Source organism: Leopardus geoffroyi, chromosome A2 (genome assembly GCF_018350155.1).
Source record: "Leopardus geoffroyi isolate Oge1 chromosome A2, O.geoffroyi_Oge1_pat1.0, whole genome shotgun sequence".
Taxonomy (NCBI): Eukaryota; Metazoa; Chordata; class Mammalia; order Carnivora; family Felidae; genus Leopardus; species Leopardus geoffroyi.
This window is the reverse complement of record NC_059331.1, coordinates 91683401-91696890: the sequence shown is the minus strand read 5'-3', so window position 1 is coordinate 91696890 and position 13490 is coordinate 91683401. Positions and strand designations below refer to the sequence as shown.

At 42.5% G+C, this 13490-nt stretch overlaps 1 protein-coding gene across 8 annotated transcripts in view; it reads left to right on the top strand.

The window, feature by feature from the left end:
* The first annotated feature begins 7116 nt into the window (after nt 1-7116).
* Nucleotides 7117-13490, top strand: part of ABCB4 (ATP binding cassette subfamily B member 4) — a 74358-nt gene continuing 67984 nt past the window's right edge. For 3 of the 8 annotated variants that reach the window (XR_006716263.1, XM_045494684.1, XM_045494690.1), the window contains exons 1-3: nt 7120-7261; nt 7453-7538; nt 10770-10824. Coding sequence is in view for 5 of the 8 variants with exons in the window: in XM_045494684.1 (XP_045350640.1) it covers nt 7459-7538; nt 10770-10824 (135 nt within the window). In the remaining 3 variants the exon portion in view is untranslated. Of the gene's footprint in view, nt 7262-7452; nt 7539-10769; nt 10825-13490 lie in introns of those variants that run through there. The other 5 variants (XM_045494688.1, XM_045494683.1, XM_045494687.1 and 2 more) reach the window with 4 other exon arrangements.

Below are 13490 nucleotides of genomic sequence, written 5' to 3'. Positions count from 1 at the left end.
AATTTTTCATCCTCACCTGATAGGAATGAAGCACTCTCTCTTCCCTTTCTCTCTGGGGTGGTGTCATTTCAAAGGGGCCCAGTGGAGGCTGAGGACTCTCACCACCACACAGTGGTAATAAGTCCACCTGGCCATCCCCCGCTCCCGCCCCCATCCTCCAGGGTGCCAGGGGAGATCATATGGAGAACTCTAACAATGCACTTCTATAGCAGTGGAGGCCTAGCAGGAAGCCAGTAATGAGTGCTCAGTCGTAACAAGGACCCCCTACCACATCAGGTGTGAATAGAGACCAAGCGAAGAACTTGGATTTTCTCCCACTTACAGCAACGAGACAGTAATGATACCCCTTTTTCTTTTGGAGAAATGTCTAAAAATCAAGGAAAACAAAGGCTTAAGTAAGATCTAGAATCTCATAACATAATATCTCAAATGTCCAAGTGCCAGTTGAATTACACTCAACAGACCAGGAACTGGGAACATGTCAAACTGAATGTGGGAAATCTCTGTACCTTCTACTTAATTCTACTGCTTAAAAAAAAAAAATAAAGACAAAAAGAGAAAACTAAATATAAAGAAAAAATATTCAAAACATCAATGGAAAAAGGACACATCATTATAGGGAAAAATTATTTGAATGATACTGGACCTTTCCTCAGAAACTATGGGGGCCAGAAGGAACTGACAACCTTTTTCAAATGCTGAAGGAAAAGCACCCTCAACCAGGAATCTCATATCCAGTGAAATTATCCTTTAGGAATAAAGAGAAAATGAAGACATTCTTAATTAAAGGAAAACTAAGGGAATTTGTCACTAGACCACCTACCTTAAAAGAAGGGCTAAAAGAAGTTCTCGACACAGAAAAGAAATGATAAAAGATGGAACCTTGGAATATCAGGAAGGAAGAATGTGATAAGCAAAAATATAGCTAATCCAATGACCTCTCTCCTATGGTGTTTTCTAAATATTTTTGATGATTGAAGCCAAAAATTATAAAAAAAAATTAACCCCACACCCTGGTGTGGTTTCAAATGTATGTATATAGAGGAAATGTATAAGAAAATCTGTTTATAAATAGGAGAGGGTAAATGGCTGTAATGGAGATGAGACTTCTATATTTACTCAAGCAGGTAAAATGGCAGCAACAGTAATATTCAGAACCACACAAAATGGAAGTTCAAAAAATGTTCAGGGAACCCACAATCACTTACAGAACACAGAAATGAAGGAAATGCTTCCCAATTCATTTTATGAAGCTAGAATTTCCTTGATACTAAAACCAAAGACAGACAGATGGAGGAAGGAAGGAAGGAAGGAAGGAAAGAAGGAAGGAAGGAAGGAAGGAAGGAAGGAAGGAAGGAAGGAAGGAAGGAAGGAAGGAAGGGAGGGAGGAAGGGAGGGAGGAAAAGAAAACTACAGACTAATATTCTTTATGATATTAGACACAAAAGTACAATATATTACTACTGGGGAAGGTACAGGGGATCTCTCTGTGGTATTCTCACAACTGCATGTGAATCTGTAAGTATCTCAAAATAAAAAGTTTATTTAGGGGTGCCTGGGTGGCTCAGTCGGTTAAGCGTCCGACTTCGACTCAGGTCATGATCTCACACTCTGTGAGTTCGAGCCCTGCGTCGGGCTCTGTGCTGACAGCTCAGAGCCTGGAGCCTGCTTCACATTCTGTGTCTCCCTCTCTCTCTGCCCCTTCTCTGCTCATGCTCTGTCTCTCTCTGTCTCAAAAATAAATAAACATTTAAAAAAATAAAAAAATAAATAAATAAAATAAAAAATTTATTTAAAAAAAGAACAGAGCAAGGGAGTGGGTGAAGACAATATTAGATTCTATCTGATGTTAGTAGAATTCCAAAATTGATTTATAGGTAATTACAAACCCAAGTTAATTTTGCTCCAATAGACTTCTGAACATTTTACAACTCCCTTTAAGTGGTTGAAGGATGCCACAATTTTAGGGCTAGGAAATAGTGCTGTGAGTAATTGAAAACTAATGTCAAATGCAAACTTGATGTTACTGTTCTTTTTTGTTATATTATTTATAGATACTTCAGTACTAGCAGATGTCTTAATCTGTGGCAAAGTAAAGTGCAATCTTTTGAAAAGATATGGTTTTGGAATAACCTTAGGAGTAAGTCAACATAAATGACCTAAAGCATAGTGACCCCAACTCATGCTTATTCATTTCATCCCTAACCTTGGCACCTTGCAGCCATTCCTGTCTACCTAATCATTCCCATAATCCACACAGAGCACAAGAATTACATTAGGCAATGTGACCTTGGAACTCTCCAATGTGCCATTACTCTATGCTGACAGAAATGATATGACACTGTGATTCATAGCAAACCCTTACCAACTGCTTCTCAATGGTTTGTCATGGTAGCTTTGTAAGTCTGCCCTGGTTGAAGAGGGTGTAAGGAAGTGTTCTTTGGGAAAGAGATAGCTGAATCAGTACCACCCTCATCTTCATTATCATATGAATTCCAATGTGCTGGGCCAAATTGGTTAGATGAATTTTATAATGAACAAAAGAAGACTAAAATCAAAAGCAAATTATTTTTGGGGCACCGGGGCGGCTCAGTCGGTTGAGGGTTCAACTTCGGCTCAGGTCATGATCTCACAGCTCATGAGATCGAGCCCTGCATTGGGCTCTGTGCTGACAGCTCAGAGCCTGGAGCCTGCTTCTGCTTCTGTGTCTCCCTCTCTCTCTGCCCCTAATCCACTCACATTCTGTCTCTGTCTGTCTCAAAAATAAATAAACATTAAAAAAAATTTTTTTAAAAAGCAAATTATTTTTTAGGAGAAAGCTAGGTCAAAAGTGAGAGGGATTTTTGTTTTGGTTTTCAAGCAATGAAAAGGGTTTTGTTTTTTGTTTTTTGTTTTTAATTCTGGAGAAAAGTATAATGTGGAGCATAGTTTAAAGAAAGTTAAAGAAGAAATCAATCTATAAATCCTGAGAAGAAGATGGAAAAGTTAGATAGAGTTGAAAAGTACTTGTGGCAGAGAGTTTGGAAACAGAGTGCTGTTGAGAGTGACCATGTGCAAACACAGTAGTCGAAGATAGTATCTAGCTATTTTCAGAGCTGCAAGGTCAGGACTGTTAGCCACAAATACAGTGTGTGTGGGGGGGAAGCCACAAAGGATATTATTGTCAAGCTAGAGGTCAACTGGAGAAGGAACCAAGTCCATTGGATTCTCTTCAGGAAAAACTGTTGCAAATGAATTTATATTTAAAATCAAACATTATAATTTATTATTATAGCATATAAATATCCCATACAGTCATATTAAATATATATTTTAAAATAATTTGGTACATGGCATTTGTTCTTCCCTTTGGCCCTTATAGGGAACTCTTTTTTGTAATCTTTTATGCTATAGCTTTAAAATATTGATCTATTCAATACACATTTAATGAGCCTTCTATTGCTGTGGAGACTAGAAATATAGACAGGCATGGCCTCTGCATGGCAGTTTTCTTCCCCAGGGATACTGAATGGGCAGCTGGAATCACATGGCCAGGGATGGAGTCCCAATACCATCGTGTCCTAGCCACGTGGAAAGTCATCTACTCTTTGGCAAACCATTTCTACATCTTTAAATTGAGAATAACTTCTGATGTGCTTACCTTAAACGTGCTTCTTGTTTTGAGAATCGAATGGGATAATCTTAAGTGTGTGATGAGCTCTGTTCTTTATAAAGCATGATATATTTTTGTATGATTTTTGTACTTGTTTATACTCAGTCCATTGTGGGGCAGGAACCATGCCCTATGTTCTTTATATCCTCACACCCTAGCACGGGGTCTGGCACATAGTAAGTGTGGGCAGCAAATGCTGGATATCTCAGTGAATAACATCTTTACTCGCATGGGTCTTACTACCGAGGTGACAATAAACAACAAGGATAATAAATCTATACATTATATGGCATACTAGAAGTGATACATGCTGTGGGAATAAAAATCTGAGTAATGAGAACTCAGAGTCCTGAGGATATGAGATGCAGTTCTTAAAGGGGAGACCAGGCTTGATTCCACTTTATAGAAGGTGAGGGTTTTAGCCATGTGAATATTCGCGGGAAGAAAATTGGGGGCAGAGGGAAAGACCAGTTTCCTAGTTGGTGGAACTCTGCCTCTCTTGTTCAAGGAACATCAAAGAAGCCGGGGTGTTCTGGGTGGAAGAAGGCAAGAAGAGGAACAGAAAGGGAGGTCAGAGAGGACATGGACAGAGTGAGCTATTGCAGGTGCGCCTCTGAGTGCACTGGGGACCACTGCGGGGTAATGAGAAGATGTACCCTGATGTGGTCTGATTAGCTTCAAAAGAATCACTCTGGCTGCTACTTTGAGAGTGGATACAGGCAGACAAGGGGGAAATGACAGCAGCAGAGAGATTGTTAAGAGCTATTGTAGTAATTCAGGTGAGAGATGATAGTGCCTGCACCCCGGTGGTAGAACTGGAGAAAGAGAAGTGGTCAGATCTGGAAATATTTCGACAGTCTGCGTATGGGATGTGGAAGACAGAAGAGTCTGCATGATGACTCCGCTGTTTTTGCTGAACAACTGGAAGGCTGGAGCTGCCACATGAGAAGCCTGTTGGGGGGTGCAGCTTAGAGAGAGGACCAGGAGTCAAGGTTGGGCATATCAGACATCCCAGTAGAAATGTCAAAGATGCATTCATATATCTCAGTCAGGAATTCAGGAGGGAGTTCTAGGCTAGAAGTAATAATTTAGAAATTGTTGGATACGAGTGGTACTTAAAGCCATGAGACTGGCTGAGATTACGGATGGAGTGAGAAAAACAGAGGAAAAATCCAAAGAAGGAGCCTTGGAGCACTCCGGTGGTAGTTTAAAAGTTGCAAGAAAAGGAAGACAAAGGAGACTGAGAAAGAGTGATCAACGAAGCATTGGAAAATCCAAGATTTCCTCCAGGAATGCAAGTGAAGAAAGTGTATTATGGAAAAGAGAAAGATAAACTTGTCAATTGCTTAAATTTGTCAAGTAAGTTAGAGAGAACTGACCTTTGGATTTAGCAATATGGAGTTTATGAGTGACGCTTAATAGAACAGTTTTAGTGGTGTGAAAGTCAAACTCCTAATTAGAGTGGGCTTAAGGGAAAAGAGGAGGGCAGGAAATGGAAACAGTGATAGAAACAACTCTCTTAAGAAGTCTAGCTGCAAAGAGAAGGAGAGAAATGTGATGGTAGTTGGCAGAAGAAGTTGAGTCAAGAGAGGTTTTTTGTTTTTTTTTTTTAAGATGGCAAAAATAACAGCCTCATGTGTGCCAAGAGGAATGATCCAGCTAGGATGGGGAAGTTGATGATGCTGGGAGGAAAAGCGTTCTTAGGAGGATGAGATACATAGTATAAAAATACAAACATAATAGGGGCATGGATAGTTCATTTAGAGAAACGGGTGGAAGGGCAGAGTGTTGGGTACATTCTGGTGAGTGAGCAAATGTCATGTCAATGGCAGTTCCCTTCTGAACACTTTGATTCTATCTGTGAAGTAAGAAACAGAGTAAGTCAGCAGAAGATAAAGATCGGAAAAGAATGATAGAGTTTTGAGGAAAGAAAAGGCATGAAAATTAGATAGTGGAAGAGAGAATGAAAAACTTTGTCCTTATGAATCTTTTTTTAAAAATTTTTTAATGTTTATTTATTTTTGAGAGAGAGACAGAGACAGAGTATGAGTGGGGGAGAGACAGAGGGAGAGGGAGACACAAAATCCGAAGTAGGCTCCAGGTTCTGAGCTGTCAGCACAGGGCCTGACGCGGGGCTAGAACCCACGAATTGCGAGATCATGACCTGAACTGAAATTGGATGCTTAACCGACTGAGCCGCCCAGGTGCCTCAACTTCTGGTTGATCAAAAAAAGAGACTCTTCATGGTTATGGTAGACTGGGTAAGGAGAAAAAGCATTCTGAGGGGAAAAATACGTAAGTAAATTCACTTCTATCACCTAATTTGAGAATATGCCATAGAATCAGTCAAGTTGTGGCAGGACTAATAGTAGACTTTAGTACTAATAAGGCACAGCGTAAGGAAGAGACGGTGGAGAATCTTGCTACCTGATCAGGAAGAAGGCAGGCCATAAATGTTGACCATATACTATGTTTTAGGCATCATACTAGGTTTTTACCTTCTTAATTCACTTATTCCTCACAGTAACCTGGAAAAGGAGTTGTTTTTATCCTTATTTTCCCTATGAGGAAACTGAGGCCCAGAGAAGTGAGCAAAGTGTCCAAGGTCACACAGCTTACAAGATGTGAAGCTCTGGGATTGAATCGCACTGCCTTCGAAGCCTTAATGATGTACTGCTCCCTGTTTTAGACACTTTCTTTTCAAAAGGGTGTGGAGAAATTAATCAGAAGGGACAGTTCCCATACAGGGGACTCAAGTAGGTGCTAGGTGCAGAGACAATTTAGTATAGGGAGAAGTCTAAGATCAGAGTAGGGAGAGGAGAGGCCACTGGAGACTGGATTCTCATACCCTGATGCAGCCTCAGGCAAGACTCAACCTCTGTAGCATCAATTTATTCTTGTTAAAAAAAAAAAATGCAGGTTTTTATCAGGTGGTCTCTGACAGCCCTTCCAGCCCTAACGTTCTTTGTCTCTAAGTAGTAGAGGGCACCAACAGCTTTCCTCTTTTCTAGGGAGCGTCCCCTGGGCTCTGTGCCCCCAGCACCAGACGTGAGGACGCCTAAGTGGGAGGCGGGTCTGTAGCTTTCCCCGGCCCCTCGGTCGCCCTATGATTGTTGAGGGTCCGGAAACAACCCCCCCCGCGGGGGTGTAAACAGAAAACTGAGCACCGAGAGAGTATGACAGTCACTTTGGGGGGGCTTAGGTGCCCTGCCAGGCGAGCCTCTCCGAGCACCGAGCAACGGGAGCCCCAGGCTGGTCGCCGGCTTATCGGCAGCAGAAGGCGCGGTGGGGCTGGGGCTGGGGCTCGCCCGGGTGGGCGGGGGCCGCGCCGGGCGCCCTCCCCCCCCCCCGCCTCCCGGCGACGAGGGAGGCACTCAGCGCCCCTCGCCCGCGCCTGGTCTGCTGAGGGAGCCGGGATGGAGGGGGGGGGGGGCGGCGGCGTTCTGCTCCCGCGGGTAGGGGGCCTGGCCCCGGCGGCGGCGGGAGGCGTCGCTGGGGCGCGGCCCGCGTAGGGGGCGGAGGCGAAGGTCCTGCGAGCAAAGTCCAAGCTCCGCGGCCGCAGGGCCCCACGCGCCCCGCGGCTCGGACAGAAAGAGCTCGAGGTTGGAGGTAAGTCAGGCCCCCGCGCTCAGGCCTGCGGCGGGAAACGCCGGCGGCCGTGCGCGTGAGACCCGGACAGCGGGGTCTCCGCCCGGCGCCCCTTGGCCCCGCGACCCTGCGCCCGGCTCATACCCCTCGGTTGCGAGCGGTGAGGAGCTGGGCCGGTGCCCCTGGACCTGAGGCTGTTGGTTTCTCCCCAGGTTGACATGGATGTTGAGGCGGGAAGGAACGGAAGCGTCCGGTGCCCCGGGAGAGAGGAGGACGACTTTGAACTGAGCAGTAGCAGGTACCTCGCCAGCGCGCCAATCGGCAGGGCCCAATTCGGCCTTGGAAAGGGGAGAAAGTCTGTTGATGCCTTTGTTTTGGAGGCTTCTCTGGAGGGTGTCTTCTAAGATTCCGACTTTCCTGAAGGAGTGGCACAGAAGCTCCTTTTGAACAGGCTTAGGAAGAAGAGAAGGCTAGCTTCAAAAGTGCCTCTTCCCCACTTTGTGCGGTGTAGTTCGATGAATATCTGTGTTGTGTAACACTCCTTGCATCATAGAACTCAAAACTTTTATAAGTAACTTTCCTAAACATCTTCTGATTTTTCATGCTTATAGAGCATGAGATATCTGCTGTTGATGGCTGTGCTTTTTGAACAAGAGTAGTGAAGCAAACAAAACAAAACAAAACAAAACAATACAAAACAAAAACAATAGCAATAACCACAACAAAAACCCTCCTCTCCCTGTTAATTCCTCTTCCTCCTTGGGTTATCCCCTCCCTCTGCCCCCAGCACCTCCTTGTTCGTATTTCTGCCTTTGGGGCAGTGAGGTGAGGAAGGGGTCCTTGAGCAGACTCATTCTTGGGTAAACTGACCTTCCAGATCAATGCTTGTTCAGATGCAAAGGAGAAACCTCAGCGCTTCATTTGCTTGCTCCTCTTTCTCGGTGAATGGCTGTTTGGTACTCTGGGGCCCTTGTTAAGAGCATTTCACAGGCCTTAGTAGGGGTAGAAGCGACCAGTCAGTCAATGGTGTGTTGTCTTTGTTTCCTCTTTCAAGTGTGGGAATAGTGAATCATTTTCGCCTTTAGCCTCAAATAGTTTCTGAGGCTGTTATGGGAGTTCATGCCAGGCCACCCAAAACTAATTGACCTGTGTCATCAAGTAATCACCCAGAGGGACAAATTTATCAGGTTCTGTAGTGAGTCCTCAAGCTGCAAGGGGCCTGATTATCCAAATGAAAATACCCTATCTGATGTTTAAACTAAAGAATTATTTTAGTCTGTTAACATCTTCATACAGTGATATTGCTCCACTCCTTCTAAGTACTGTGGTATGCATTCATAGAAAATTTAGTTTGCCAATTAGAATTAGGAACCAGATGGATGGTATTATTTCTATAGGAAAAAAAAAAAATGTGGTTTTCATAAGCTGGCAATTTAGGCTGGGATTGACTGTGAATCCATAAATAGATGGCATTTTTATGAAGGCTATATTTATGTATTGCACCCGCTGAACATTCGATGAGTGTACAAAGGAGCTATCACTGCAAAAGATGCAGTAATCCCCCAGAACCCACAGGAGGTCTCAGAAGTGAAGTTCGCAGCCTTGTATTGCAAACATGAGAAAACAGTTCAGAAGAGAAATAGAGAAAGTTAATATTAGTTAAGACTGTAAGATTGTGAAAGTAAATGTTGAGACTAATTTTTATTTAAAAAAGCAGACCAGGGGCACCTGGGTGGCTCAGTCGGTTGAGCGTCCGACTTTGGCTCAGGTCATGATATCATGGTCTGTGAGCTCGAGCCCTGCATCAGGCTCTGTGCTGACAGCTCAGAGCCTGGAGCCTGCTTCGGATTCTGTCTCCCTCTCTCTCTACCCCTACCCCATTCATGCTCTGTCTCTCTCTCTCTGTCAAAAATAAATAAAACATTAAAAAACAATTAAAAATAAAAAAAATAAAAAAGCAGACCAAAGCTTATTCAGTCAAAGGAAGTCAAGCACACATTAGTTATTTAGGGCAAGTGGCAAGTTAGTCATATGATAGTTCCAGTCATGTTGCTATATTGCCTATGGCACCTTCTTCAGAACATATTTAGTGTCAGATGTCTGTCTTTTGATTTTAATATATGTTCCAAATAATTTGGGATCAAGTCTTCTGAGCAAAACTTTATCACCTACCTAAACTAAACAGTTAACAAATTAAGCTAAATCAGTGCATTTAGGGGCGCCTGGGTGGCTCAGTCGGTTGGGCGTCTGACTTTGGCTCAGGTCACGATCTCACGGTCCGTGAGTTCGAGTCCCGTGTCGGGCTCTGGGCTGATGGCTCAGAGTCTGGAGCCTGCTTTCAATTCTGTGTCTCCCTCCCTCTCTGCCCCTCCCCCGTTCATGCTCTGTCTCTCTCTGTCTCAAAAATAAATAAATGTAAAAAAAAAAAAAATTAAGTGCATTTAGGTAAAAAAAAAAAAAAAAATCTCTACCCCCATGGAGTTTACATTATTATATGGACGACAGACATAATAATACTTGTGCAAACTAAATAAGCTACAGCAAATGTTAGAAGATAATAAATGCTATGGAAAATATTAATCAAGGCTAAGGAAATCGGGAGTGCACAGAAAAAGTCGGTTGCAATTTTTAATAGGGTGGTTAAGATAGGTGTTATTGGGAAGGCAGTATTTGAGGAAAGACTTGAAAGACACGAGAAGAGAGAGCTATATGGATGTGTGAGGGGACAGCATTCCCGGCAGAGGGAACTGACAATATAAAGACCTACTACAGGACCATGTTTGGTATGTTCACAGAACAACGACAGCAAAGAGGCCAGGGTGGCTTGCAGCAAAGCAAACAGGAGTAGGGAAAATATGGTCAGAGAGGTAACAAGGAAACAGATCATATAGGAACCAAAATCTCATGTAAGAATTTTGGCTTTTACTCTGAGATAAATGGAAACCATTATAGGCTTTTGAGCAAAAGAGTAGCATATGACTTGAGTTTGTAAATGATTAGTGTGGATTCTGTATTGAGGGTAGTCTGAAGTTGGTATAATTGAAAGTAGAGAGACTAAGCAGGAGTTTTCCTGGGCCATTGGGATAGTAATAAAAGTGGTGAGTAGTGGTTGAATTCTAGATTTATTTTGAAAGTAGAGCCAACAGGATGTCCTGACATCACTCCTTACAGTCTTTCAGAAGAGTAGACTTTACTATTTTTAGATCAGTACATATTTTAAGCAACAGAAGAATTTAATTATTTGGCAGATATTAACCTCTGTGTTTTCTTTCTGTGTGTGGCCTCTGCAAGGCAGGTGGCCATTTCTCATTAATCCAGATATCCTTGTAGTACCTTGGACAGTTACCTTTGCACTTGATTGCCTTGCAGTGTTTGTTAAACTGGATAATGATGACAATGTGTGGATATCACTGTTTTATATTTGAAAATATTAGAATATTTGAATGTGATAATGACTCAAGTTTATAGTCAATTGACTGTAAAACATTTGGTAACAGATTTAAATTCAAACAATTATATTTTTTTACAGCAACCCAGATACGAAAAAAAAGGAGAGAGTGAACTTGATTGGACCATTAACCTTGGTAAGCTGTGAAATATTAAGTATGAATAATTCTTGTCTTCATTCAGATTTGGTGTCTTGAATCAGTAATTATGGAGCCAGTAGTTTAAGATCGTCTTAGGTTGGCTTCTTACAATCAACAGATCACATTCTCAACATAGATGATAAAAGAGGTAGGGATAGGCTGGCTATGAAACAGAACAGAGCCACGCCTTGTGTTCATAGCACCTCACAAACTCACCAATTTCTAGAAAACGCATCTATGTATCTGTTTCACACACACTTACACATCCACCACCGCCACCACACACACCCACCAAATTTTGGTTAAATAAGATTGCATATATGGGGCGCCTGGGTGGCTCAGTCGGTTAGGCGTCCGACTTCAGCTCAGGTCATGATCTCACGGTCCGTGGGTTCGAGCCCCGCGTTGGGCTCTGTGCTGACAGCTCAGAGCCTGGAGCCTGTTTCAGATTCTGTGTCTCCCTCTTTTTCTGACCCTCCTCTGTTCATGCTCTGTCTCTGTCTCAAAAATAAATAAATGTTAAAAAATTTAAAAAAAAAAAGATTGCATATGAAGAAAGTGATTGTTAACTACAGAAATTTAGAAATAATTAATAAATCTCTGTTTACATTTGGCTTCCCAGAAAATTGATTAAATGTGGAGTAATTATTAGAGATTCTGATTATGTTTAACACAATTCTCAGTGCTTTTCTGCTGGTACAAGGCAAGCCAGTATATTTTTGGAAGAAGTCTAATCAGTTTTTCATTTGTAATATGTCTCAGAGAGGTGGCCCAAGGAAGTGTTTGCCTGCCTTGAGTAAATATGATGGGTTTCAAACTATGACAGCCGTTATTCCATAGCAAAGAAGTTGGTATTAAGTGGCATGTCAGCTGAAATCTCCAATTTAGTAAGTAAATGAATGAAAAGACACCAAAACGTCTTCAGTCCCAAATGTTGTTGCACATTTCTCATGTCACCGCAAAGCCCCATTCTCCTCACCCTGATTCTTGTAATATTTTTGTTGAAAGGTATCCATTTTTTTTTTAATTCAGTGCTTTAGAGAATAAGTTGTTTGTAAAACGAAGTCTGGTTTTAATGCACATGTTTTAAATCTGCCTCCTACAGGAAGTAAAACACCACAAATCTTGAGGTAGAAATTTAGAACATTTAATTTGACCTTAAAAGTTAAAATTTAGGGGCGCCTGGGTGGCGCAGTCGGTTAAGCATCCGACTTCAGCCAGGTCACGATCTCGCGGTCCGTGAGTTCGAGCCCCGCATCAGGCTCTGGGCTGATGGCTCAGAGCCTGGAGCCTGTTTCCGGTTCTGTGTCTCCCTCTCTCTCTGCCCCTCCCCCGTTCATGCTCTGTCTCTCTCTGTCCCAAAAATAAATAAACGTTGAAAAAAAAATTAAAAAAAAAAAAAAAGTTAAAATTTAGACCAAGTTGAAATATAATCTTTTCTGCCTCTGAATACATATTTATCCTGAAAGAGGTTCAGGACAACTGTTAGACATTGGAAAAAACTGTTTCTAACAAGAATTAGCAATTAATTGTTTTATTGAAAATCACTTAAAACAAATCTAAGTTTACTTAGGATGTTGCTGTGAAATTCTTATAATTTTAAATTTAAGCTTAGAGACAATGAAATTTTATTTAAGTAGTATGAAAAGTATTTAAAATGATCCTTAATTTCATATAAATGTTCACTAAAGAGAACATTACATGACAGCCCAATCCTGTACTTATAACTGGCCAGGAGACCCAAGTGCTGTATCTCCATTCCCTGGGAGTCACTAAAATGAACCTTAGGGACACTAGTCCCCATTGTAGCAATTTTAGGGAAACTTCACCATTTGCTCTTAATTTTACCTGCTCCCTTTGTTCTTTGCCAAGCTCCCCCTGGCACTGAACCTTTGACTCTTTCGGTACTCTTGCTTGCCCTGCGTGTTTGATGATGGAATTTGGCCTCCCCATACTGAACTTCTGGAACTCTGTGAGAACAGTTTGCACACCCCTCCTCCCCACCAAGTGTGTCTGACCTCACATTGCCCTGGCCTGTTGACCCTGTCTGACTCTGCGTCAGCTCTCCAAGACCCCACTCTGCCAAGCCTGACTCATCACTCATTCTCCTCATGACTGTGCCTCATCCCCAAAAGGGGGTGGGGTGATGGAAATGGGTAGAGAGAACAGATGAAGAAGGTGGTTGAAGGGAGATGCAAGGGATGGAGGGGAGGGTAGAGCAATGGAAATATAAGAGAAGAAGGATGTAACCTAGAAGGCAGAGAAAGAAAGAAGAAAACAGAGAGAGCCATAGAGCAGTCAATCAAAAATGGGAAGAAAAAGTGAGATTAGAGCTAAAAAGACAGTAAGGACAAAGTCTTTGGAGTATTAGGACATTGATTGGCTGGTTAGTTCTTGAGTGTTGTGCATGTCACTGTGACAACTGGTATCACCCTTCTAAGTGATAGTACTAAGTACACTATGCATTGATAGTCCTAAGTCCAGGAGGGTTGGTGTGGTCCACCAAGTCTTTTATACCTCTTTCTAATAACATGCCCCACACTGCACACTTCAGGGATTCTACTCATGGGGTTATCTGAGCACTCCATGAAGCTTGTTAGGCACCTTGCTATTCTAGGCCTAAATACCCCCCACTTCATCTGTACTCCCCAGTTCTTCAGCGA